A 27,081-nucleotide genomic window follows, 5' to 3' on the forward strand; every position below is an offset into this window, starting at 1 on the left:
TTCTAAAACCAAATCTTTATTCTCTAGTTTGAAAAGGAGGGGAAGTGGTTGTTCCGTTTAGTTCCAGAGAACAGAACAAGGACCAGTAGATAGAAATGATAGGACAGCAGATTTCACTCATTATAAGGAAGAATTTCTAACAATTAGAATTATCCTACAATAGAACCAGGGCCTCGGGAAGTGGGGACTCCCTGTCACCTAATGTTCAAGTGGAGGCTGAGCATCCAGATGCTAGAAATGTTGAAAAGGAAGCACCCCTATCTTCCCGTCCGCTGACCGTTATCAGTGAGGCGGTCCTTTCTACAATGTGGGGTTCTGGAAGGAGTGAAAGCAGGCTGGGTGTTCAGACAGAAGCCTGGACACAGGGCAGCTGACAGCCAGACGATGCTCTCAGCGCGGGGAGGATGGCGGGTAAAGCCAGTCAGAAAGGTGGGGAAATGCCCAGGGGCTGATCTTCAGGGAGGCAGGGGAGCTGAGACCAACAGTAGACGGGTCTCTCTAAGTCTGAATGCCAGTGCAGGGGCAGGAGGGAGGGGCCGGGTTGGGGGGTAGGTCAGAGCAGCTTGGCTTCGCCTCACAGCCCTGCCTAACAAGGCCGGCAGGTTCCTCCGGGTGTATCCACTTTTCCTCCCGAGCGCTCCGTTACTAAGAACTGTACCACACCTACTAGTACTTCCAAAAAACCGAGCTGAAGGAATTCATAATAAGACAGGGACGTTAAGGCGTTAACACCAGCGGAGAAGGGTCTTCCTATCCACTGGCGGCCCCTCCAACCAGAGGGTTCTAAGGGGTGGGTGGAGCTGCTATTGCTACTTTTTCAGGGCACAGGACAGTGAGGCCGGAACCTTAGCAAAAACACCTGCTGGAGGCCGGGGTCCCTGTGCTCTGCAAGTGGCTTTCCTGGCCTGGGGGTGGGGGTGACCTCCCGCTCCACCAGGGCCCAGGTCACCCCTCACCCCTCACCCACACCAGCAGCAACACAGACCCCCACGGCCCACTGCAGCGCTCGCTCGTGTGAATGACGCCCAGGCCCTCAGCCGCCACAGCCCCTGCCCTCTCAGATATCATGCTTCTTCTGATGGGCCAGGAGCTTCTCCTCGTCGTCAAAGGTCTGGCCACAGATGGCACAGCAGAAGGCGCCGTCGCGGATGTGGCTCTTGCGGTGGGTGATGAGGTTGGACTTCTGACTGAAGCTCCGGTCACAGTCGGGGCATGCGTAGGGGCGCTCGCCTGTGTGGATGCGCCGATGGGACACCAAGTTGGACTTCTGGCTGAAGGCTTTGCCACAGTCGGGGCAGACGTAGGGCTTCTCACCGGTGTGGATGCGCCGGTGGGCTGCCAGGTAGGGCTTGTGGCGGAAAGCCTTACCACAGTCCGGGCAGACGAAGGGCCGCTCGGGCGCATGGTCACGCCGGTGGGCTGCCAGGTGGCTGCCTTGGGAGAAGCGGCGCCCGCACTCCTCGCAGGCAAAGGGCCGCTCCCCTGAGTGGACCCGGGAGTGGGCCACCAGGTGGGTCTTCTTGCCAAAGTTCTTCCCACACTCAGTGCAGGTAAAGGGCCGCTCCCCTGTGTGCTGCCGCTGGTGGGCCCGCAGGAAGCGCTCCAGCCGGAAGCTCCTGCCACAGTCATCGCAGCTGTAGAGAGATGGGGGGGCTTCCACCTGGTCCCGGGGGGCCTCTCCTGGGGCCTCCAGCAGAGGCTCCAGGGCAGGCTCCTGGGCAGGTCTCAGTGGAGCCTCTGGGGTGGGCTCTGCTGAGGGCTCCAGGGGTCCGACTGGAAGCTGGGGGCTCCCCGAGCCAGGGGCGCCCTGGGCAGACCCTTCAGATCGCTTGTGGATCTTGCTGTGAGACAGAAGGTTGGGTTTGTGGCGGAAGCGGCGCCCGCACTCGGTGCATGGGTAGGGCTTCTCACCAGTATGGATGCGCCTGTGTGAGGTCAGGTAGGGCTTATTGGTGAAGCGCTTCCCGCACTCAGGGCACTGGTGGGGCCGCTCACCCGTGTGCACGCGGCGGTGGGCAATTAGGTTGGGTTTGTGCCGGAAGCGCTTGCCACAGCAGGCACACTGGAAGGGCCGGTCAACAGCATCTCCACCGGGCCGGGGGGCTGTCACTGCCGGGCGGCCCCTGGGCCGAGGCCCAAGAGCCTTAGCTGCTGCCTCCTCCAGGGCCTCTGCTACGTGAACCCGCTTGTGAGTAACTAGCTGGTCCCACTGGGCAAAGCTCCGGCCACAGTTGCCACATATGAAGGGCCGGGCCTCAGGGGCAGGGGGATGGCACTGCCGCAAATGCACTCGAAGCTGCTTTTGTCGCCAGAAGCGTCTCTCACATTCGGGGCAGGCGATGGGCCGTTTTGCAGCTGAGTGGGCCCGCAGGTGCAGAACCAGAGCCACCCAGCCTCGGAAGCTCTGCCCGCAGAGGTGGCAGGCAAAGCCCAGGTCTGGGGTGGCAGCGGCATGGACCTGGCAGTGCAGTGCCAAGAAGGGGGCGTGTCGGAAGCGGCGACCACATTCAGGGCAGGGCAGGGGCAGCCGGGCCTGGCAGCGTCGGGCATGAAGCCACAGGGCCACCCAGCCCGGGAAATGCCTTCGACAGTGGGCACAGCGATGGACCCGACCTGGAGCTTGGCTGCCCGACTGGGTCACGGAAGTGCCTTGTAACCTCAGCCCGTGGGGCTCCTTCTCCAGGGTCTGGGGTGACTCCTGGGAGGGCCCAGAAAGGAGTTGGGGCTGGATTGGGCCCGTGGCCAGGGGGCCCCGGCAGCGACGTTCCAGCATCAGTTCTTCCTCTGCTGCGGGCGGAAAAGCACAGTCACTCTAGAGATCCACTCACCCTGCCCCCAGGTCCTCCCCAGCCACCCCACGCCAGAGAGGAGCTCGCCCCTTTGGACTCCTAGAGCCCTGAATCTAGATGACTCTTCTATTTCGTTGTAGGTTCTATGTGATTTCAATCCTGGGTTCCTAGACATGCATTTCAAGTATACTTGAAGTCATCTTTATTGATCCTGGAAACTACCAGAAGGGAGAAACTCTGACACCTTGGAATCCCCCTCACAGCAGCCATGTGTCTGGCATGGAGTAAACACTCCACTGTCGGCTTCACACACATTCCTGCCTCTCCAGAAAACGTTATCGCCTCCCCCTACAGTGCTTCATGCTTTTTCCAAGTACTGCCCTGCTGCCCTCTCCTTGCTCTATTTCCTGTTGCCACATCTGAGTTTCATGGCAACTGGAGGCTGGATGAGCAAATATTCAGCTCCCTGTTTGATAGATGAAGCAACCGTAAGGCATAAAAGGTAACAGGATCTGCCCGAGGGGACACAGTAAACCAACAGCAGAACCGACACTGAGGGGACAGGTTCTTCTAAAGTCCCAGGACCGTGTTTCTTCCTCTTAAACACCTGGATTGGTAAAGATCTAGAAAGAAAATTCTAGAGCCTTTCATTCCTATTACCCTCGCCTGGGCTCTAATCACACCTGGAGAGGCCCTTTCGGCCTCCCTGACTTCAGTCTCTCAGGGTAGAAACCTTGAGGATGAGTGAGAGCAACCCTTCTGGGAACAGGGTGCTATGCCCAGCACCGCACAACGCCAGGCCACCGCCTGTCCAGACTGTGCCCACCTTCTGCCTGCCTAAACCCCCTCCACCCACACACGCGGAAGAACATCAGAGGAAGGAAAGCTCTCCCGAATCCAAGGAACGCCCACAGCCTGCTGCCCTCAGGGGCCCGGAGCCCTGGCACTGCCTCCCTCAGGGTTGTAGGGATTACTGGGGCAAGAGAAGGGCAGGAAAGAAAAGACTGTAATCTCTGTCCCCTGTCCGGTCCTGCCCCAACCCTGCCAGGGGCTGTCCCACATTCAGCAACTCTGAGGTGCCAGGGAGCCCAGGTTCCTGCAGGAGAACCTCCTACGCCCACTAAGGGGTGGGGTGGCGGTTAGACTCCCAAGGGCCCCTTCACTGCCTGCTCACACGCTCCAGACACATCCTCAATTCCCTAGAGTCTGTGCTCTTCTGAGGAGCACAGACATGACTCATTCCCAACGGCCAGACAGAGCCCAGGAAAGGCTCCAGGAATATGAGAAGGGATCCTTCCCCCACAGGCCCTTCCTTCCCCACCATGGGGAAGCCTGAGCCCTGGGGCTGTGGCATGGAAAGGGAACCCAACAAATAAGGCCAGACTCTACCCTGGAGACTGTGGAGCTGGAGACGAGGCTTTTTCCAGCTCCTGCTGGGGATGCTCCTGGGGATACTTCTGCGGCTGCAGCGCCTGCTTCCGCCCACACTCTGGCAGCCCCCCGATGTCAGAGAAAACTGCAGCAGTAAAGAGACCCCTACCCCCATGGCAGAGCTCAGGCCTCTGACTGCAGAGAGGCCAGCCTTACCTGTGGGGAGGGGAGAGAAAACACGCATGAGGCTCTGAGCTCCTCCAGGGCAGTCATCTTTGTGTCCTCGCCAGCCACCACCCCCTCCCCCACCCAAGTCCCACACCCGGCTGGCAGAGTGACCTTAATGGATATTGGATTAATAAATGAATGTGTCCCCTTCAAGGAAGTACACAGCTGCAGATGGGGGTCACTTCCTCCACGGGTAAGGTCACAGCACGAATTCTCCATGCTGATGGCCAAAGGCTGGCCTAGGCCAGCAACTCTGGAATCCCTGCTGACTCCCCTCCCCCCACCCTCCTCGCAACAGGAATTCCAGGCCGGTTTCCCAGGGGGCTGCGCAGGCGAGCTCGTGTAATCAAGACTCGGTCAGAAGCCCCTTGCGCGCCCCGATGGCAAAGGGCCGTGGAGACCCCACACCCTCCTTTTGTATTCGCGCGTGTCCCTCCGTTCCCGTTCGCGGACACACGGCTCAGCGCTCCCCGAGTGGGCCCTTTCGGGTCCCCGCGCAGAGCGCACCTCGCGGAGCCTGTGCGCAGGTGCGCGGGCTCGCCTCCCAATTCGGTCAGCATGTCCCCCACACACAGCGCGCACACGGTCACGCGCCCAGCAGGTAGGGCCGCCCCGCCGCGGGCCCGCGTGGGAACCCCGCGCCCTTCCCGGGACGAACCTCTCCAGCGGGGTGCGCGGAGGCGCGTCGCGCGTCCATGAGGCCAGAAAGCCGGCGCCGGCGGCCACGCTCCCCACCCCGCCGCGGCGACAGCAGCAGGTTCGAGTTCACCACTGCCAGGCCCGTGCCCAGCCCCCCCGCCGGTTCCCAGCGCCACGTGACTACAGGAGCTGCCGAGGGTCAGTCGCGGGCTCGGGCCGGCGGCCGCGGCCGGAGGGCGGGGCGGGCCACGCGGGGCAGCCGGGACGGCCGAGCCGGGTCCCTTGCCGCCCCCAGCGCCCCCTCGCGGGCCAGGCCGGGGGAGGCCGGGGAGGGCCCGACTCCGTTGCCCTGGCGACTACAGCCTGGCTTTTCTGGGACAGGCGGGCTCAAGTTTCCCGACCCTTTGTCCCTACGGAGGACTCGCGTCCCTGGGCGACCGCGTGGCCACACTGGTCACTAGGTTAGATGCAGCCTCACTGGCTTCCTAACGGTTCCAAGCTCGCTCAAGCCTCCGACAGGGCGCTCCGGCTCCCGGCCCGCGCCCTCCACTCTCCGGCCACCTTGACCTTGGGCCGCGCTGCGGAACCTCAAGGCCGTGGGGTCTGAGCGGTGCTGGCATCCACACCCCCGCGGCGGCGCGCCAGATCCGAGAGTCTGGCGTCTGGTTTGTTCAGAAGTGGAGATAGAAAACGCCAGGTCGCGTCAACTTGGAAAAGGGAATGCCCTGTATTCCAGAAATAGGCAAAGAGCCGGCGTCCGTGACCACCGGCCGCGGGGCCGTTCTCGCTCCGGGCATTTCGCTGGGAAACGCGCGGCAGCGGGTTGGCCAGTGCGGGTGCAGGTGCGAGTCTGCGCCCGCCCGTGACCCCCCCACGAGCAGGTGGCCTTGGCTTTCCAAACGGAACGAAACACTTCCTGGGTGTTCCAGGCTAGCACAGTTTCATGTACTAGTGTGCTTTTCAACAAAGCCTATCTTTTAATTGCACAAGTATTTTTAAAACACTGTTAAATTCTAGTCCATAAATAGGAAATAGAATATAAAAATCTTTCATACTTTTACCTCCTAGAGTAAAATACATTTAATATTTTGGTAGATGTCCTCCGATGTTTTTTCCATACTTCTTTCTCTAAGTATACTTGACATAACTGGGATAATACCTTGCAAAGATGTAATCTAGTCTTTTCACGTAACACTATTGTGAATTTCCCCCATTCTATTAGATATACTTTTTTTATTATTATTAAATTTATTGGGGTGACAATTGTTAGTAAAATTACATAGATTTCAGATATTCTTTTCATAATGTAATTCTTAATGGCAGAACAAATGTACAAATACTTGTTCAAATTTTTGGTTTTCCTATGTCATTATAGATTCATTTTTAACATCTCCAGAAATCCTCTATGAAGACCCTCAGGTATTGTTTAGAAGCAGCCCTTTATCTGCAAGAAGGAAAACTTACCCACCTCATGCAGTTAGACTGTTCCAGACCTCGCTCATACATCCAACAAATATTTAATCAGTGCCCGCCATCTGCCTCTGTGCCAGGTGCGGGCTTGATCACGAGCCAGGCAGAAATGGCCCATGCTGGTTTTCCACAATGACTCTTAACCCTCGTTTAGCAATGGAAATATCTCTTGGGTTAGTATTTAATATGAAATAAAATCAAATGCTTGATGACAATTTCTGAATGGATGGCTGTTGAAAAAGTGGAGGAGACAAGAGGGCAGAGAAGAGCAGAACATTTCATTCTAACAGAACTGACTTGTTAAGTAAGATTGTTAACTCCTGCTGCAGGAGCAGACAGCATCCTGAAGGCAGATATGGAAACTCTCACCGAGCTCCTTCCAGGTGTTTGTGGAGAGTGTGGGAAGGAGGCAGAAAGCACATACCACGCTGACCTTGATGGAGGCCACATCTGCCGGGAGGGTCTCAAACCTGCACAATCACCCCAACGTGCTCACACAGCCCTCCATCCCATGTTCCCTTCCGGCATCAGAACTGGGAGAGAAAGTGGCCAAGGCCCAAACTGAGCAAGCCCCTGACTGACCAGGGCTAGCAGCTTGGTTGAGAGCAGTCTTGCTAGGTCACGTGGAAACTCTCCAGGAACAGATCGGAGAGCTCCTACTTACAGAGTGCTAAAAATATCCTTAAAGGCGTGGACACATGCAGAACGCCTGGCGAGGACGGACACTGGAAGAGAAGCCTTAGACTGGGATCCAAGGTCATCCCCCAAACTGCTGCACCACTTTTCTACTGCATAGCTAACTCCAGGAGTCTGTTTTTCTAAAAGAAAAAAGAACTTAGTCTAAAGGAAACCAGGTAGAGATCTCAGATTTCCTGCTGCGGGTGCCAGGGCGTGGGTGCACCAAGGTTGTGAAGCTGTGCTCACCACTTCTCACCTCTCAGCGTGGCCACCGCTCCCTCCTGGCTCCCTGCATAGCTGCCGCGGAGTCCAGTCTCTCATACCAGACTAACCCTTTTAAATAAGGTGGCTCACGTCACATTTTGCAGACGTGGCAAACCACTGTCACAGCGTCTATGGTTCCATCTGGACTGACTGTGCCTGCCTTTCTAGCTCCCTGTCATCCAGGGTCCTGCTGGACATGCTGCCCCAGCCACAATAGCTCATTCCCACCCTAGGGCCTTCGGAGTTGCTGTTCCGTCTGCCTAGGATCCGAAGGTCAGATATCCAAAATCGGTTTCACTGGGTCGAAATCAAGGTGTCAGCAGAGCCATGTTTCCCTCCAGAGGCTCGAAGGGAGAATCTGTGTCCATGCCTTTTCCAGCTTCTAGAGCTGCATTCCATGCAGGACTCGAGGCCGCTTCCTCCATTTTCAGAACCAGCAGCATATCATGTTGCTTCAGTGGTTGCATTGCCTCCTGTCTCTGCTATGGTCAAATCTCCCGCTGCCACCCTCTGATCAGGACACTTGTGATTACTTCAGAGGCCACCCAGATAATCCAGGATAATTGTAAGGGCAAATACAAATTAAAACTAAGATAAGTTTTCATTCTCCCTGGTGCAAAAGGGGGGAGACTTTCCCCACAACCACCACCGTATCCTTCGAAAACTTGTCATTGTGAATTTTTCTCTGTCTCTTGGAAATGTATGTATAAGTAAGCCTCTTGCCAGCTTTACAACCCAGGACTGTCTCTCTCTAGGATCTGCAGCCATCTCTTTGAAATGTAAATATCAAGGGAGATAGGGCCCTGTCTCCCAGTCCCCATGAGAGGGTGGGAGCCTAACTTGGCTGGACACCAAGCTGCAAAACGACCTCCTGTCATACAAAGACGAGAAGTGTGTTTTTCTTCTGGATAAAGGCCATTAGCTCACATGGGTGGTCACCCATTACCAGGTGAAGTTAGGATGAACTCTGTGTGTCAAATGGTTAGTCCTCTGACCCAAGGACCAGTGGTGGTTCATCTTAAGAACATGTGTGTAACATCTGCTACATGTGTGCACATGTATGCTACATCTTGCATATGTGTGCAAAATGTGTGTAACATCTGCTGCGCTGAACAACACGTAGATTTCTTTCTGCCTTTGTCATCTCCTAGCGGCTGGCCTGCGACGTGCTTTGTCTTCCACCTTTGAGGGGAGCTTTTCTGAATTGGCGGGAGATTTGGTTTTTAATTCTATTTCCCCAACATAATAATCTCCCCATCTCAAAATCCTTAGCTTAGTCACATCTGCATCCCCTTCACCATAAAAGGTCACATTCACGGAATCCAGGAATAGGATCTGAGTGTGCATTAGGCATCATTCAGCCCAGCATGCCCTCCTGCATCACCTTCAAGGCCCCGACCATGTTTCCCCGAAAATAAGACCGGGTCTTATATTAAGTTTTGCTCCAAAAGACGCATGAGGGCTTATGTTCAGGGTGTGTCATCCTGAAAAATCATGCTAGGGCTTATTTTCCAATTAGGTCTTATTTTCAGGGAAACGTGGTAGTTGGCCTTAGTAGTGTTCTTCATAGCACTTATCACCTACTTGAAATTAGGTATTCATTCATTTACGTGGCTTTTGTCTAGCTACCACCACAACATAAGTCCCATAGGCAGGATTTGTCCTCTTTCTAACCAGCATGCAGCCAGCCCCTAGTAAGGTGTCAGGCCCACGGTAGGTATTCAGTAAGTGTTTATGGACCAAATGAATGAGGAAATGTAAGAGGCTGACCCACTGGCTACGCGAATTTGATTGGACCACAATGCGCTGCGTAAGCTGCAGCCACAAGCCACACGTTTCCCAGTAAACTGCAAACTCTCTTCCCTCAGCTGCTGCTTGTGAAGCAGGTGTTGGGAGTCTGGCAGGACTTTTAATGAGAGAAGATGCCACGTTTTCTTACAGAAAAATTCGAGTCAGTATGTGAGCGAGGTAAAGAACAAAGAACTTGGAAGAAAACCTCAGTCTGTAACTCTCCCACTTGAAGGACTCTGGTTGTAGGTAGCAGGTACCTGAACCATATACTTTTATCTGAAACATTATTGCAGAATAGCTGGAATGCCGGAACCTCTAGGGAACCTCTGGGGGGACTGACGTGGCCAGAGTCAGACCCTTCGTGGGAGGAGAGCCCTCCACTTCCTGGCAACGGCATTTACCACTGGTTGGTGATTTGGTCCTAGGACTGGACGTTACCAGGAAACACCACAACCACTCATCTTGGTGTCTCAGCCTGGAAAGAGAGTTCTTGACTTTCCCTAGAAATCGACACGTCAACCCTTTCAAGGTCAAATCTCATCTCTTATTACAATGCTATGTTTTTTTTTTCTACTCCAGATTATATTGTCTTCAACTTAAAAGATGGATTTGGAAGCCAATGTGTATTGAGTGTTGGTTTAAAATCTACTAAAAGCCAAGTTTGATTGGGAAACACAACGAATTCGAAACAGAATCTCTGCTAAGTCTTTGCAATTTAGCAGAACCAGGTGTATTTTCAAGTGTTTTGTTTCCTGTGAGAGGCGTGTGCTGTTGTTTATGAAAACCATCTGTACATGTTCACCACCCACAAAAAGGCTACATCTAACCTTGGCTCATCCTTACCCAGACTCCTCTCGACTAAAACTACTTGGTGACTTGGAGGAATCAGAGTGTAAACCAGGTTTCAGGTCGGTGCTTTCGGACTGGCTCCAAGGCCAAATCTAGGTCACAGTTACATCTGGTGCCTTCAGAATTGGCCAGTGAAGTCTCACTGTTCCCAGAGCTGGTTTGCCTTCCCTGTCTTAAAACGTTCGAAGCGCGTTTCCTTCTAACAGGATTTAAGGCTTATTTTGTGGATGTTATTATAAATTACAGTAATGTAGCATTTTTAACTACTTTATAGTAACCGTCTATTAAATTAATACATTCAGCAAATAATATATTCAATAAAATTAATTGTCAAAAGAACACTTGGAAAGTACTTCATTTCCCAGCATCTAAACTGCCCTCGGTGCCTCCCGGTGGCTGAGATGCTGCTCACTGTCTGTGCGTGTCTGTGAAGGTTTACAGTCTAACATGCGTCTCGTATATAAAGTCATGGCGACAAAGTGGCATGATGGTTGGGTCTGATGGAGCCAGGAGAAGTTCTTAGGGTTACACCCGGAATCAAAAAGTGACAGGGAGAGACACTGCTTTCCCATTGGTGGGTACGGGATAGTTAATAATTAACATTTATAGCACAGAGAGCAGCCAGCAGTATTCAGGGAACAAGGTAACAATGAGGGGTTCTGTGGTCTGCTCTGGTGCAGTGGGTGAGCCCTCGGGGGTCTGAAAAAGGAGATGACTCTGACATTCCAAGGGTGTGTTATCTTAGGTGCAAAAAGACAAGGCAGGCTGAGGCTCAGGAGGGCACTAAGAAAAGGGCAGCCCTACCTGGAGGCAGGGTGGGGGGCAGGGCAGTCCCATATTCCGGGAAAAGAGTCCAGGCCGGGCGCTTGGGCCAGGGGAAGGTGAGAGGAGGGCAGCCTTGTTTTACGTCTTCCGGGGCCACCTAGCCCTGGCGGGGTGAGGCGCCAGCGTGCCAGCCTGGGTCAGGGTCAGGCGGCAGGACGGAGGAGGGGCTGCGGAAGGTGGGATGGAGAGGGAAGGCTCCGGGCGTGCTGCCAGGGAGGTCGGTCCTAACAGGGTGGGGCGGGGCCTTGGGCTGGAGGGGGGCCCAGGAGGTGGGCGTGGGAAGACATGGGGCCAACCCGCTGCAGGGAGGGCGGTGCCGGGGCAGGGGGACCAGAAAGACGCTGATAGCTTGGCCAAGTTGCCGGGAAAGTTAGGAGAGACCCCAGGACACAGGAAAGGAGGTGAGTGGGGTAGAGCAGGCTGTGTGGCAGCTGGACAGGAGAAGAGGGGCAGGCAGAGGGAACCGCTCCAAGGGCGAGACTTGTCAACTTGTCCGTGACCCCTTGCTGTAAGGCTACAACCTGGTATCATGTCACTGAGGGGCCTCAGTTTCCACATCTGTGGATCCCTGGTCCTAACACCACTGGTACAGGCAGAGTTCTCGGGGAGGATCCACCCCTCCGGTGACCCCAGTGATGGGCTGGGGAATGAGATCAGAAGGGCTGGGCGAGGGGTGGTGTGGAAGGCCCAGACAAAAAAGGCAAGGGAGGGAGGGTCTGCCTGGAAAAGAAAACCATGGGTGGGACCCAGACAAGACCCCCTTTCTGGGTCAGGGGTAGGGCCCATGGCAACTGGCAGTCCCAGCACCGGGAGGGTTAAGCATCCTCCTGGGTTCCCACCCAGCTCTGGCCCCTCCCATGTGTTTGCGTCCTTCCAAAAATATTCAGCCTCCAACAAGCCTCCTTTCTATGCCCCAGTCCACCCCGCCATCATCCAGTGGGGAGGGGAGATGAGGGCCAGAGGCTGGGAGCTGGAAGCCAGCAGACCCGGGGTGGGAAGGGGAGGCGGCTGGTGAGGCTGAGGTGGGGAAAGCAGAGCGGGGCTCTAGGGGCAGAGGGGCAGTGGGGAGAGAGAATGGGCCAGAAAAGGGGTGGGGGTGGAGGGAGTGGGCACCAGGATTGCTTCCCTGGCTGTTGGCCAAGGACAGAAGCTGACTCAGCACCCACCCAGGACAGGGCCAAACCTGGGCTGAGCTGGACCCGGGGAACAGTGGGAGGCAGGATGGGAGGAGTGAAGGGCAGGGGAATACCAGGGGAATCTCAGCAAAGGGCCACTTCCTGTTTCCCCACCTCTGCCCAAGCTCTGCCGGGCACGGCCCCCAAGTGCAGGGCCGGGGTTTGACGGCTCCACTGGCTGCCAGGAAGAGCTGAGGCTCATACACACCGTTTGCAGGACCAGGTGACTGAGGTGAAGCCATGTGGAGGCCGCTGCTCCTGCTGGCCCTGTGGCTGGGCACAGTGGGCGTGGGCAGGGCTCAGCTCACAGCCGCCCAGCACCAGGGCCTACAGGTGGCCCTGGAGGAATTCCATAAGCACCCGCGTGTGCAGTGGGCCTTCCAGAAGACCAGTATGGACAGCGCCACGGACACGGTTAGCGGCACGGCCTGTGAAGGGGAGGGGGGCCCGCATCCCAAGATGCCAGCACATTCCCGGGAAGCACGTGCAGAAGCACCCAGCTCTCTGGAGAAAGGCCACCAGCCCAGCGACCCACTCAAATGTGCTGCCCACTGTCGGGAGGAGAGGTGGGTCACATCCAGGAATTGTTCTGTACACTCAGCTGGCTGCTGGCCTTCCTCTGTCTGTCTGTCGGTAGTCCTTCCCGGCGGGGACATTTGTGAGGCTGGAATTCAAGCTCCAGCAGACAAACTGCGGGAAGAAGGACTGGAAGAAAGCGGACTGCAAAGTCAAGTCCAACGGGGTGAGTGGATGTGTGTGCTGAAGCACTTGCTCGGGTGCAAGTGTATGTCACTGAGGTTTGGTTGGAGATCTCCCAAGAAGCCCTGGGGTTGGAGACCCCACTGTGGAGCCCGTGGTCAGGACGGTCTGGGCGGTCTGGGCCCGGACAGCCAGGAATGGGAGGAAGGGCTGGACAACTGCCATCCGCATTCCTCTCCCAGGCTTCCGGTCACGGGGAGAAGTCCAAGGTGTGGGGGTGGTGTGGCCCCCAGGCCTGGTGAATTCTCTTTTCTGTGGGTCTCCAAGTGGAGATGGCCCAGCCTGGGCTGATCCGTAACAGGGTGTATCTGTAACCATTCAGCTTGGGGGCAAGACCTGCTTTTGGGGAGATGTCTGGGCTGGGAATGCAATTATCCGGGTTCTAGACCCAGCTCTGCCGAGCACTGGCCAGCTCTGTGGCTTTGTAGGTTCTCTGACGGCCACGGTTCCCACCATCTGTTAAAGGAGGGGCTGGATTATACTAGTGGGTTTCCAGATTTTCGTGCCAGAAGCCTTGTGTTCAAAATAAATCTTACAAGAAAATACAAGTAAATAATGATAGCAGAACGGGTCTGGTGGAAGTCAGGTGGGGAAAACCTGCCTGCGGATTCCTGCGCGCGCGCACACACACACGTTCCAAAGATGTGAGAACTGCAGGATAGTTTGACTTGTGAAATTTCCCAGTCCGAGGGTGGGCTACACCTGACACCAGTTGGCTTGCACGACCCTCGCCCCTCCACCTTAGGGCCTGCATCGGAAGGACCCCTATTGCAGGCAGCCCCTAGCCTCTACCCTCATGGAGCCATAGGCCTGCCCTCACCCCTTTCCTCTCCTGACCGCATGCCCTCCCTTCCCCTCAGAGGAAGCGGAAGTGCCTGGCCTGCATCAAGCTGGACCCGGAGTCTAAAGTCCTGGGCCGGATGGTCCACTGCCCCATAGAGGTGCAGGCTCAACTGGTAAGAGTGGGCAGAGGAGCAGAGAGTCTGCGGAGCTGGCTGGTATGATGGATAGAAGCTGGGCCTGTGGAACAAGTCAGAAAGCTGAAGCCTGGACAGAGGAGTGGGGAGGGCCAAGAAGGGGTGAAGAGGGGTGAAGAGGGGTGGGAAGGCTGAGGAGAGGGGAGGAGAGGTGAAGAGGGTAAGAAGCGGGTGAGGAGGGGCTCTGGCCTGGCCCAGATATGCCCTAAGGGCTGTGGAGGGGGGCACGGCAGAGGCACAGGATGAGCCAGCCGTCGCTGGGCACTGCTCCTGGGCCTGAGCCGGTGCTGGTGCTGGTGCTGGCAGGAGCCCAAGGAGGCCCAGGAGGCCCAGTGCAGCAAGGTGCAGCGGATTGGTGAGGACCCCCAAAGCTACTACTTCCCAGGACAATTTGCCTTCATAAGGGGGAATGCCTGACCGGTAGGTGGCCAGGGGGGTGGGAGAACAGTGGAGCGGGGACAGCCCTGGGTGGGGTTTGGGGTGCTGGGCTGCGGGAGGGGCTCGGGACCAAGACCAAAACAGCCTCTCACACTCAACTCTTGGTGTTTCTTCCCTCTAGAATTCCACCTGGCTTTCTGGACAGCTGGGGGAGGTAACCAGTAGAACAACCCTCCCCGTACCCCGAGGACGGTCCCATTATCCCCAAGCTAATAAAACTGCTCTTGAGCTGTTCTTTCCTCTGCTTGCATCACATCCTCTCCTCCCCTCAGCTCAACTGGTGGGAGGCTGAGTGAGTGAGGAAAGGCTGGGAAACTCTTGCAGGAGAGGAGCAGGGCACTTCCTCTTAGACACCCAGAAAACAGGCAGGGGGCCTCGTGTGTGCACCTCCTTTCCGCAGGAAAGACCAGAGCTTGCAGGAACTCATGCCCATGTGAAATGACAGGCAGTGATGCAAATTAAAACAGAAATATTTAATAGGGATTAGTGTGGGTGACAATGGGCATTGACGGCTCCAGGGGGCCACGGAGGAGGGTCGCCTGGACAAACAGATGTGGCAGGTGGGTGAGGGCAGCTCCCATGCTCTGTGCTCTGGGAGGCCCCTGGAGGGGGGGCACAGCATCCCTGCCTTTGCCACCTTTGACCTTAGGAAGCAGTGGCTTCCTTCCTTCCACTAAGTTCAGGCCCGAGCAGCCAGGAGTGGCAGCAGCTGTGGACACGCCCTGCGGCCTCCTCCCTTGGGGCACAGACAGACAGCTTGGGTAGCAGGACAGGTGCCAGCTGCTCGTGGAGGGCCCTCACACCTGCTAGAGGCCACTGGGGAGGTGCCTCCCTGAAGGATGTTGAAGGAAGGTGTGGAATTTTCCTTGAGGTCGGAGTGGGAGGGAGGGGGCTGCTCTTAGGAACAGGGATAAGCGAATAGCAGTTTGCTGGCCAGTGACCAGCGTGATGAAACCCTACAGACCAGTGCAGACACGGGGGGCGGGGGGGGGGGATGTGGCCACACCTCCCGATGCGCCAACCCCACAGCCCCCCAGGTCAGGCTGGCCCACGCCATGGAGCGTATTCAAAAGACAAAAGATGAGGCGGTGCCTGCAGAGCTGAGCGCCTGCTGGGCCTGTGCCAGGCTGTCCTGGGCCTGGCGGTCCAGCTCGTGGCACTCCTGCAGTGTGTCCTGGAACTGCCGGCAGGCCTCCTGCAGGATGGAGCTGCTCCGCGTGGGCCAGGTCTCCCAGTACCCTGGCTCCACCCAGGGCTGGGCCTCAGCCACGCTGGGGCCTGGGCTAGAGCTGGGCCGCAGGGAGCTGTCCAGGTCCCGACACAGCTGGTAGAACTCACTGCCACGCCCAGTCACACGCTCCCCATCGATGACCTTCAGGCCGGGCAGCAGCTCTCGGACCACGGCCCCGTAGGAGGGGCTGGCACAGAGCGGGTTGCTGAGCCGGGCCAAAGGGTCCCGGAGCCGCAGGTGCTCGAGGCTCCGCAGTCCGGCCAGACACTGCAGCTGGCCAGGGGTGGCCAGCAGGTTGCCCGCTGCATTGAGATTCTGCAGGTTCTCGCAGGCGGCCAGCGGCTCCAGTCCTGTCAGACGATTGTTGGCGACATTGAGCACGGCCAGCTGGCGCAAGGAGGCCAGGGGGCCCAGCTGGGTGAGCGCGTTGCCCGACAGGTCCAGCCACTCGAGGCCCAGGCACGCCCCCAGGCAGCCCAGGTCCACTAGCCCCAAGCCTCGCAGCTTCAGCAGCAGGATGGAGTCCAGGGCGAACTCACCCGAGCATGACTTAAGCAGCTGGGGTGTGACACGCACCCCATCAGCCTCTCCTGGCTTCTCAGCCTGTGGCTCCATCAGCGAAGTCGGTCTAGGTGGCCTGGGCCGTGACAGTCTGTCACTGGGACACGAGTACCACTGGGTGTAAGCTGGCCGTTCACCCCAAAAAAGGTACCGTCAACTGGCTTGGGCCAGTGTCAGAGGCCTGTTTCCAACACTGCTGCTCAAGGGCCAGCAGGTCCCTAAGGAGAGACAATTAAACAGTAAGCAGCCTCTGCTGAGCACCCGTGACCCTGTAGCCTCTTCCACCAGGGCCAGAAACTCAGGTGGCCTGGCAAGACCTGAGGCCCCAAGTCCAAGATGCAAGACCAAAAGTCCCCCTGAGGGAACTGGGCCAGGCCCAGGCCCCACCTAAGGGGCCCCCAACACAACGGGGGCCGTGATGGACAGAATTCAGGCCCAAGGTTCCCAAATCTTCCCATTTTCTAAATCTGCACTGGGGGCAAAAACATCGTAATTTTATTTTTTCTGTAACCACTCATGATCTATCCTTATTAGTTTTGAGGTGTTTCTTTGTAACCATTTAAAAATATTTTTGAATAGGTATTGGTCACCACCATGGCGTCTCTGGTTCCCTCCCTGGGAGAGCCACCCATGTGCAAACACAAACAAGAACCCCTGGGCCTTGCTTTATTCGTTCTAAAACTGCCTTGACTCGATTTTTCTAATGTGAGCAGTGAATTCCAAATGGTTTCCGGATCACGGGGGCCAATCTGTAACCTCTCACCTTGAGGGCCCGCCTTTAGTCCTGGACAAGGGAAGACAGGTCAAGGGAGGGAGGGGACAGTGAAGGCCTAGACACAAGAGGCAGCTCCATTCCAGCTGCAAACACGACATCACTTCCAAAGAAAGCAAGAGGGCAGCGGGCGGGGGGCATCCTGGAGGGAGAGGCAAAGTTGGCTCCAGAAAGGCAGGGGAGGGAGGGCCTTTCAGGTCACCCGTGGCTGTGGGACAGTGTAAGCCCAGGACAAGACGAGCACGAGGGAGGAGACCTGGGGGAGGGACGCTGCCGCCCCGGAGGGGTCAAGGTTTCAGCAGAGAGGAAAACAAGAAGGGACCTCTGCTCCCAGTGGCAGCTTCCCAACTGCAGACTCCACCAGTCAGGCCCAGGCCAGGCAGGATGACGCCTGCAAAAACTATGGGATTATTCACTCCTGTTGACAAAACGTGGGACTTCAGAGTGTTAGCGTCCCAAGTCTGCATTTACATAATCATGACCACTTTGTACTTCGCCCTCCAAGGAAACCAGGCCCCGAGCTCCTCCCACAGCCCTGCCAGGCCGCTGGGGAGGCTGCTAACAAAGCCGACACCTACCCCCCTCTAAGAGGGGTCCCTACATCTCTACCTAGCTGCCTCTAATCTGCTACTCTCCAAGTACTTATTTCCACCTCACTTCTTTCCAGAAAGGCCTGGAGGCATCTACTAAGAAGTCTGGTTCACTTTATGCAAAGGGGATCTGCTGGGGTTTGTCACAGGGAGTGTGCGGTCACCTATTCATCTGGCGCAGAGGGTAAGGGGCTCGAGGGCTCCTGGCACCTGCCACCTGCCATGACAGTGCTATCGAGACAAGGACCCCACCGAGGGCAGGTGAGTGAGAGCAGGGAGGAGTCTGGAACAACATGCCGGGTCAGCCACGTGACTGGATGCAGGGGCTTCCTTCTCCAATACGTGTGATGCAGAAGGGACAAAGGGGCAAGACATCGTTCGAGGTGGCGGTGTGGCGTTGGGCTTCGGAGGCAGTTGACCTCTAGCCTGAAGGGATGCGGACATGACCTGCAGAGCTGCCGGGGAGTGTGCAGCGTGGCAGGCCAGCCTTCTGGAGCACACACCTCTTTCAGCATCTGCAGGCCTCTCTCCAGCAATATGCACATCTTCCCCAGACACACTCTATTTGGGGGTGAAAGGGGTCAGGAACCCCCGGTGTACAGTGGAAAGGAGCGGTCAAGGTGGGAACACTACCATTGATGCGGCTGAATGAGGATGTGGCCGAGCGGCCAGAAAAGAGAAATCATGACTTTCAAGGAGAGAACAATCAACACTGTTCACTTGGCCCAGGGACTCACACGAGGCAAGGTGCTGGGTGCAACAGCGTCAGGTGGAGGTGAGGCCACAGCCCACCCACCAGGGTTAGGGCACGACACCCTGAGGAACTGGTCGGGCATGGTGCATGAGGAGGGGGGGAGAGATGCAGGGGAGCGGGCAGATAAGGGAGAGAGGCGGTGAGAACTGTGCGTGTGCGCCCCACCTTAAAGCTGGGAGGTACACTTTTGGCAGAAAACAGTGGAGCAGAAAGATCACGAGGAGGCTGGAAATCAGAACTTCTAAGCCCCAAAGTCCCTCTGGCAGGAGACATTTGACCCTCCAGTACAGGGTTCTGCAAAGGTCCAGCCCTGAGTCTCACGCCCTCGCCAGTGGTGACATAAACCACAGCACCATGCAGTCTCGGAGGTGACACTGAGCGGCAATGACCTCTGCTCCGCTCACGGTCCCCACCTTCCCTCGAACCTGCACACCTCAACCAGGCAAGTCTGGGCAGGACCACCCTCCTGTAACGTACAGGCAGACAGACAGCAGGCTCTGCACGACAGGACAATGGCCCACTTACATCAGCCGTTATCAAAATGCCTCTAACCAACAGGAGGCATCCGCATCCGTTACAGAAACGAGCCAACAGAAGCTCTGGGCCCAACATGTGAGTCTGCACAGAGGACTTGGTTATGCAGACGAGACTATGCTAAGACACAGTTGACCCTCAGGAGGCCCATCCTCCCTGTTCAGAGGCAGCTTTTGCCGTGTGTCAGTTTACTTATGTAGGAGACGGGCCGGAAAACGATGCCGAGTGAGCCCGGGCAGAGCTAAGTCCAGAGGAGAAATGGTTCTAACCGGAGCAGCCTCAGGACAGTCACCGGGCTGCTTGGGTGAACTGGGGACCCCTCGTCTGCCCCGTTTCCTCCTGGCCCCAATCAAGAGCAGGGTCCTTTAACCCTGGCCCTGCTGCTGTTTGGGGCTGGCTGCTTCTTTGTTGTGGGGCTCTCTGATGCATTGCGGGGGATTTAGCAGCATCCCTGTCTCCACCCACAGCTGTGACAACCAAAATGTCACCAGACATTGCCAAATGGCCCCTGGGGACAAAAATGCCCGCAGTTGAGAACTACCGCTGTCCCCAAGCTTGGGACAGTTATGCTTCCGCCTCCTCCCCTTCCTCTCACTCCTCCCAGCTCCCTCACGTGCTCCCCACCCCTGCGCCTCTATTGCAGCCTCCCCCTCTCCGCGAACACTGCGCCAGTTCAGTGGTACCGGACAGCACAGGCCTGCCTCTCCCAAGAAGAGCCGAGGGCAATGTTAGGGCACATCACATTCCTGCCCCCCACCTAACCCCCCGGATCAGAATTTGGGAGGAGGTACAGGACCCCACAGCCCTCGAGTGATTGTCATTCAAGGCTGTGCCACATGTACGTTTCAGGAAGGGGGGCAGGCAGGGGTCCAGGGCTGGGTCCAGTAAGGAGCGCAGCCAGTCCTGGGCCGCCCCCAGACAAGCCTTACCTCCTATCACAGCGGAGCCTGTGAACACATCCCCTCCCAACAGCTGGGGGAGAGGAGTGGCCTAAGCAATTTGGAGGACAGACTTTAACTCAAATCATGCAACTCCATCACATGATCTTTACAAAGCTTTATTTTTAAAAGTGCAGTTATTAGATTATTAAAATGAAAATATAGCATACTAACTAGTCCAGACGGTATGGTCTCAAGATAAAGAAGTATGTCAACATGTTAACAGCAGCTGAGTGAAAGGATTATGACTTTTTTCCTGTTTCCAGAAACTTCAAAATGTCCTATAGTGAATCAGTCCTAGTGACACACGACTGACAACCCCTCCAGAAGAAACAGGGAGACAGGCCTCCAGGCTCACCCCCAAAGCCAGTGCCAAAGCGCAAGGTAGACCTTGAGCCTCACCCTGCCTCTCAGAGCCACCTTTCCTAGTGACCCAGCACCTCAAGAGAGCCAGACTTGTCGGGGGAGGCAGGTCTGCCCCAACAGTCCTCCTCTCCTGGGCCCCCCGTGCTCAGGTCCTACAGAACCCTGGACAGTCCACTACTGGGCGGTCTGCTCCACAGCCCTTCCCATTTCCAGGGAGGGCATTTGCCCTTTGGAGGTGGCCAGGGTCAACGAGAGGTGTGGGTGCTGCGCGTGGCATATGTACTCAGCTACCTAGGGTCTGGGTGAGCGTGGCAGCTCCTGCCGAGGCTGCTGTCACTGTGGAAAGGAAGAAAGCCCCAGGTTCCCAGTGGTCTGGAAGCAAACCACAGGTAAGAGCATTTTGAAGACTGAGTGTCTCAGCCCTCCATTCCCTCTCCATCGTTAGCTGGGCTGTCCCATCCGTCAGTTCTCCGGCCACTGTGGGATCTGGGATCCACGGGAAAGTACAGACCTTAAGATGTGCGCGTGCGTGCGGGTGCATCCACCTCACTCTTAAAATGGCTACTCTATCATAGGGTTTCTTCCTTTCTATAGTGAAAGCAATTTCAGAACGAGCTTTCCCAGCTTACCGCGGGTCCAGGTGGCTGAGTACATACCCCCTTGGGTGTATATGCCAGCACCCACACCTCCCCTCGTCCGTCCCAGGAGAAAGCATACCTTATGGTCACGTATCCCTTGAGACACACGGACAAGCTGCACGTAGGACCTTTAATACCCACCGATATTTCAAAATAGCATCACCACTTATAAAACTGTACAGTACAACTCAATCCCTATGAACAGAGTAAACCTTTTCGATGCACAATGCTTGAAACAAATCAAGCAATGAGTAGGTGGAAAATGACATCTCCCTGGGGGAAAAAAAAGGCGACCTGTCAAGAATTGAGAAACCGTCCCCATTCTTCCCAAGTAGGTTTCAGGTTCTGTCTGACGTCCTAAGCTCAGCACTCTGCTCTCCTTAAACCTACGGCAGAGTTCCTCCAGGCAGACTCTGAGGGCATCCGACCGTGGGGCCAGACTCCCTGGTCTGCTCCCCCTCGGCCAGGTCTCCACTGGGGAAGATAAGGGGTGGGGGCGTGTAGTTGGGGAAATTCTCCAGATTAGTCTTCAAGAAGAGAAGATGCTCAACCGTCTCCACCGGGAGAGGGGATTTGTGCTCCACGATGGTGGGGCTGTCCAGGGAGGCAAGGACACTTCCAGAGAAGGCGCTGGTGGCCGGGCAGGACAGATAGATGGTAGCCAGTCTTGCCAGGGCTGGCCAGCCTTCCCGCCGCTTCTCCCAGTAAGCCAGGGGGTCCTCCTGGGCGCCGACTGTCTCGTTCTCACGCAGGTACTTCTTGACGATGACGCTGGCCAGGTGGTTCTCGGTGGAGAGGGAGGCTCCACTCCTGTGGGACGCCAGCAGCCCTACACTTTCGAGTTGCTCCAGCAAGCTCTTCTCCCTCTGGCCTAGCAGCGAGGGCCCTGCACGGCCGCTTCTCTGCACAGGCTCCTTCTGGGCCCTCCCCTCGGTGCCGGGGCCCTTGGCTCTTCTGCCCGTGGGGGTGGCGTCCACACACGCAGCCTTGGGGTTCTGCAGACAGGGTGAGGGAGGCAAGGAGTATTCAGACACCATAATCTCTTTCACCTTGTACACGAGGACCTGCTTCCAGTGGTCAATGTCGGCACCCACGGGCAGGATGGCCTTGATCCGCCCCTTGAAGCGGGGGTCCAGGAGAGTGGCCAGCACGAACTCCTCGCGGTGGAAGAGCTCGTTGAGCTGGCAGTCTGTGGAGAGCTGCAGGGCCAAGCCCTCCGCCAGCCGGACAGCGGCACCCATCTCTCCGTCGCTCTGCTCCTCAAAGTGCCCGTGAACCTGCTCCAGGAAGATATGCAGGTAGCGCAGCTGCGGCAGCACCTGGCTGAGGGAGGCCTGCGCCGTGCTCGCCTCCCGGACCACGGCCTGGAAGGGCTGCAGGAGCTGCACCAGACTGTCCGTCAGGCTCCAGAACATGGCCGACAGGGCCGGCCCCGCCTTCCCCAGCTGGTGCTTCTCCTCATACTCTTGCAGTGGCTGCTGCTGCTCCACCAGCCACTCCATCAGGCGGTAGGCCGAGACCCAGTGGTCCGAGAGCTCCCAAAAGGGCTGGTGGGCCGGGAGGCCAAACTGTAGCTGCAGCTGCCTGAGGCGGCACCGGGCCTCCGCTGAGCCCTGGAAATGGCCACAGATGGCCCTGGCTGTGCCCAGGATGATCTGGACACTATGATGGTGACACAGAAAGTTTCTCACCAGGGAGTTGAGGCAGTGGGCAAAGCAAGGGACGTGCGTGTAGCCCTCCAGCGTCCCTGCCTGCTCCAGACTGGGGCAGCCGCCTGATACCAGGAAGCCGGGTCGCAGGGAGCCGCGGCCCAGCCACAGGCCGACCTGCTCCTGCAGCGCCCGCTGCCTATCCTCCGAAGTGCTCCCCGGGGGCAGGCCTCGGACCCAGAGCACCGCGCTCTTCCTCAGCCTCCCGGACACCAGCTGCCGGTGACCTGGCTGTATCACCCCCCAGTGGGCAGCGAGGGCCACGGAGTCCCCCAGGACCACCTCCTGGGCTGCCATGGACACGGTGAGGTGGATGCGGCCGCCCTCGGCCCACTCCATCTCCTGGCGCACCTGCTCCCCCATCGCCTCGTGGAGCAGAGGCAAGGCTTTATCCGAGAAGAAGGCTGGAGTCGGCAGGAGGTAGCAAGGGTCGACCTGGCCCATAAACCTTCTGAAGGGGGGGGATGAAAGAAAGGAGAGTGGCAAAGCCAGGCCGCAGAGTAACTCCGCAATGCTCTGGTTCCAGGCCTGGGCGCGGGACTGGTTGGGAGCGTATCTGCCACCTCGACCCTCCCCGACCGCCATGGGGGTAGCAGTCAGCTCGGCTTTGATGGGAGTGGGCAGGGGTGGTGGAGCCGGGAACAGCTGCTTCCGCCTGCCCGGGGCCGGCTGCCCATCAGTGTCTTCTGAGGGTGAGGCATCTGGGCAGCATATTGGTGACGGGAGCCCGTCCTGGACAAGGCTGGTGGCCCCTGCGAGCAGGCCCTTCTGTTTTCCCTCCACCCCTCCCTCCTTCTCCCCTGGGCTGGCAGAAGGCGGCCTTCTGTCCATCTGCAGCCCGTGCTTCCTCTCCAAGTGACGGACCAGGCATGAGGTTTGGGACCGCCCCTTAACTCTGCTCTGTCTGATGCTTGCACAACACAGAGTGCAGGTGGCACGTGAGATGTTCTCGCAGTCGATGGTAAAGAACCTTCTGACATCTAACATGGGTTTCTGACCTGTAGTATCACAAAGGCCTGGGGAAGGCCCAGGAAAAGCCCAGCCCTTAGTCTCTGATTTTATAGTTCTGATCAGCTTCTTCAAGCAGGGCGGCTTCTGGAAGCTCAGCAGGGGTGACTTCTCCCCAACACCTAGAAGCAAATGCCTCTTCTTCCACTTCTTGAGGCGCCGCACCTCTCTGTGCAAAAGAGCTATGAGGACGTCAGCTCGCCTTGCCTCCGTGTTCTCACTAGGCTGGCCCACCTCTGACTGGTCCGGACTGGTCGCCTGGACCAGCTCTGGGGTAGGAGCCGGGCCAGTACCGAGCACTGGGTACCTTGACTTCCTTCCTGCCGGCCGGCCCACCTCTCTCCATCCATGTACCTTCTGCTTGGACACCTTCTTCTCAGGCTGCACAAGGGGCTCCTGCGCAAGCACAGATTTGAAGCCACAGAATCCAGAGTCTCTCTTTGGCTTATTCGGCCCCAGGCTGGCCTGGCACTTTGCACGTGGGGCAGGGAGGTAAAGACCAGCCCTCCCTGGGGAGCAGGCTCTTCTCTGGTCACTGCAGACTTGGAGGCCCAGGGCATCTTCTTCCTGCTCCTCCGAGAACACGTGGCCAGGTGAACGGATGAGGGAGCCCCTGGCGGGAGAGAAGGGTCGCTTCCTTTTCAGGGACAGACCCATCTCGCTCCCCTTTTGGGAGCCAGAGGGTCTGATCTTCCTGTGGCCACTGCCAGCCTTCTCTTCTATGTCTACAAACTCAAGTTTGACTTGAGTCTCTGGCAGGCCCCCCCTGGCATCCCAGCCAAGTCCGCAAGAGGTGTTGGTAGCTCTGGTGTTGAACTTGGAGCCGGGAGAAGCCATTGTGGCAGCTGGACTCCTGGGTCTGGTCATGGGGGCATCAGGTCTTGCGGGTACATGTCTCCTGGGGGCCTCTCTGACATTTTTCTACTTCCAACATGCTTGGGAGCGTGGGGAAATGAGAAGATGGGCGCAGGCTGCAAAGCAAGATGAAAAGAATGGTTCTCAGCGGTCCTACTCGACTCTGGGGAACACTGAGGGGGAAGACGAGGCCCAGAGGGGAGAGAAGACGTCAGAGGATGAAAGGCGTAGAGAGACAGCATGATATGAGCCCCAACCTCCTGCACAAAGGTTGCGTTCATTCCTCAGGCCGAATGGAGCAGCCGTCAGCCGCAATCCCCACAGCCCTCTGCACAGCAGCTGTGTCCATCTTCTTTGCCAGACTCACTGATGTTTCTCTCTTTTCTCTCAGTGTTTACTGAGACCCTAGTCCACGCCTGGCAATTCTCTAGAGCGGTGCATACAGTGTAAAGCAGGAAGGGTCCCGGTGCACGCGGCCTCCAGGCTGGTGGGAAGGACAGACGTGCATAAAAGAGTCACTCACAACATGCAGAAGTAGAGCAGCGGTGCAGGTACGAAGGAGCAGGCGCGAGGCTGGGAGAGCCCAGGGAGGAGACAGACCTGGCCAAGGAGTCAGGCAGCGCTCCCTGGGAGAGAAGAGAGCTTGAGGCGCAAGCCAGGAGGGAGCTGAGCTTACAGGCCTCTGCATCCTGAACACCTGGCTGCCCCTGGCACCTCGCGGGGCACCAGACATAGGGAACATAGTTCAGTATTCAGGAGGTGATGCAGCCTGAGGCTTCCTAGACCAGAGGCCTGCTTTAGATGCTTTGACATTCCTTCTCTAGAAGTCAATCTCCAGCAGAGAACAGGATGGGATAGCTCCTCATGCCAGTAACTCTGGCCCCCTCGTGTCTTCTCATTCTCCTTTCTCTCGAAGGGCTGGTTGTACCTCCTCAACTCCCATTCCCCTTGAAACCCACTCCTCGTTGGCTGTGGCCCCCACGGCCACTGCTCTTGCCAAGGCCCCCAGCAACCCCCTTGGCATCACCTCCAATGGACTTTTCTGCAACACCTAAAGCATCAGCCCGCGGCCTCCGTTTGGAATGCTGTTTCCCCGTGGCCTGGGACATCACCTGTGCCTCCTTTTCAGTCTCCGTTCTGGTCCCTCTTCCTCTGACTGCTCCTTAATGACGTTTCCCAGGATTCCTTCTTAGGACCCCTCCTCTCATTCTATACTTTCTCCCAGGACGACTTCCCCTCTTCCCTGACTGCATTTACACACTTGCTACTGCTCTCTGGTTCATCCGCTCTTCCTACAGCCAACTTAATCTTGCTCAACTTGGCATCAGATGCTCAGATCCCAAACCAAAGCATAATCCTTAACTCCTTTCCCCTTGTTCATTTTCCCGGTCCAATTCAAGGTTCTCAAAAGGAAAGAGACGTGAAGAAGTCAGGAGAGAAAGACGCAAAGAAGAAAAAATGAAAGGGCAGGAAAAGCCTGGCCACCTAGGATGCATTTCCTTGGGAAAGAGAAGGTTCAGAGGAAGGTGACTTAATGACCCCACCACAAACTTCAGGAAGGAAGTAGTCTATGTTTCTTCAGACTAAATCAAGATGTAAGTTACACAATATTTACAACCAGTCATTCTGACACTGAGTGACGTTAAACATTAAGAAGGATCACCGCGGATGGCAGGACTGCCTTTGCAGGTGACAAGCCCGCTGAGGCGGCTCACGCTGAGACTCTGCCCAGAGAGGAGTGTGGGCCACGTGCTACTGATGGGCTCCTTCCATCTGGAAGAGCCTCAGAGGACTAAGAGCCAATCACCTCACACCCATCACTCAAAAACTCAGCTACCATCGAACCAAATGTCTGAAGCTGCCTGGGAGGTGACGCTGTGGGGGGGCTGGATAAAGGTGCAAATGAAATGTCAGACACTGTCCTGGTCCTAGAAGAAGGGCTCTAGGATGTCAGAACTGGAGGGGACTTATGTCAGCTCTTATTTTATGATTGAAGAAACAGAAACCCAGAGTGCTAACGTGATGCTCAGTGGCAGAACGGAAGACCAGAGCTGGCACCGGGGCCTCGAGAAGCAATTTGCAGGCTTCCTCACCACCGAGAACACAGAACCAGGTACTGAAACTAGGCCTCTGTGTGACCTGCTCTCACTGATGAGGGTAGAGAAAAGGGGAAAAAAAAAACCCTACGCGTTAGGGCTGCCGCCTGGGTCACACCAATTCTGTCCTGTTCCCCAGTGAGCCTTGTCCCCTGACTACATCTGTATTCTGCAAACATTCTTGATCTACTCGACCATTTACAAAAATTCATCAAATATCTACCAGGATTGTGCCCTAAAGGTATAAATATAGGAGAGTAACTGCCCAGCTGGCACTTGGGGTTCAGGATGAGAAGGCAACCTGGAAATGGGCTCATGGTGCTAGAGGAAGAAGTGGTGGAAGGAAGACGGACGGGCCTCGGGCTGATTTAGAGGTAAACTGAGTCTACAACAACGGAATTTAGATTCTGTCTTGTGTGTGGGGGGGGTGCTTACCTTAAGCTACTGCTTCAGCATCCGTAACTCCTGACAGACTCCCTGGGTACATCTGGGATCTTCTGCAATCTCTGGCACCGACAAGAATGCCCCCCTTCTTTTGCATAGAAGCCCATCAGGATGACAGCCAGGCTGACACTGTGAAGAGCCGAGGTTGAATCGCAATGAATATAAAACGTAAAGAGAAAATCACCCCCAAACTCCAGTACTTGGATTAAGTACTTCGATTAATAAGAAGTTCCTTGTGACACTTCTCACAACAGTTAATGCACATTAAGAGTGACCGATACGAGCCTCTGTCCAGTACATCCTGGCCTCACCTGGCCTGTTCCAGGCGCGGG

General features: G+C 56.6%; 3 protein-coding genes across 15 annotated transcripts; 1 reads left to right on the forward strand and 2 right to left on the reverse strand.

The window, feature by feature from the left end:
* REPIN1 (replication initiator 1) lies at positions 1-26,845 on the reverse strand. Of its 11 annotated transcripts, none has more exons than XM_019739379.3 (3): positions 26,741-26,845; positions 4,179-4,376; positions 1-2,784 (listed from the first exon to the last, which is right to left on the reverse strand). In XM_019739379.3, the coding sequence occupies exons 2-3, from the start codon at positions 4,333-4,335 to the stop codon at positions 1,058-1,060; spliced, it is 1,884 nt and encodes a 627-aa protein (XP_019594938.2). In that variant the 5' UTR covers positions 4,336-4,376; positions 26,741-26,845; the 3' UTR covers positions 1-1,057. The 11 variants fall into 11 exon arrangements, with proteins under 11 accessions (XP_019594938.2, XP_019594939.2, XP_088655959.1 ...); XM_019739380.3 differs by having other exon boundaries at positions 1-2,787; XM_088799833.1 differs by lacking the exon at positions 26,741-26,845 and adding an exon at positions 5,047-5,414 and having other exon boundaries at positions 4,179-4,305.
* Positions 11,155-14,487, forward strand: RARRES2 (retinoic acid receptor responder 2). Of its 3 annotated transcripts, none has more exons than XM_019739394.3 (6): positions 11,155-11,305; positions 12,297-12,493; positions 12,717-12,821; positions 13,699-13,794; positions 14,122-14,235; positions 14,375-14,487. In XM_019739394.3, the coding sequence occupies exons 2-5, from the start codon at positions 12,320-12,322 to the stop codon at positions 14,230-14,232; spliced, it is 486 nt and encodes a 161-aa protein (XP_019594953.3). In that variant the 5' UTR covers positions 11,155-11,305; positions 12,297-12,319; the 3' UTR covers positions 14,233-14,235; positions 14,375-14,487. The 3 variants fall into 3 exon arrangements, with proteins under 3 accessions (XP_019594953.3, XP_019594955.3, XP_019594954.3); XM_019739396.3 differs by lacking the exon at positions 11,155-11,305 and adding an exon at positions 11,803-11,895; XM_019739395.3 differs by lacking the exon at positions 11,155-11,305 and adding an exon at positions 11,908-11,926.
* LRRC61 (leucine rich repeat containing 61) lies at positions 14,712-26,878 on the reverse strand. Its single transcript, XM_019739393.3, has 2 exons — positions 26,741-26,878; positions 14,712-16,263 (listed from the first exon to the last, which is right to left on the reverse strand). The coding sequence occupies exon 2, from the start codon at positions 16,097-16,099 to the stop codon at positions 15,320-15,322; it is 780 nt and encodes a 259-aa protein (XP_019594952.2). The 5' UTR covers positions 16,100-16,263; positions 26,741-26,878; the 3' UTR covers positions 14,712-15,319.
* Between the last annotated feature and the right edge of the window lie 203 nt (positions 26,879-27,081).

This window comes from Rhinolophus sinicus, chromosome 8 (genome assembly GCF_057876585.1).
Source record: "Rhinolophus sinicus isolate RSI-liver-muscle chromosome 8, RSI-T2T, whole genome shotgun sequence".
NCBI lineage: Eukaryota > Metazoa > Chordata > Mammalia > Chiroptera > Rhinolophidae > Rhinolophus > Rhinolophus sinicus.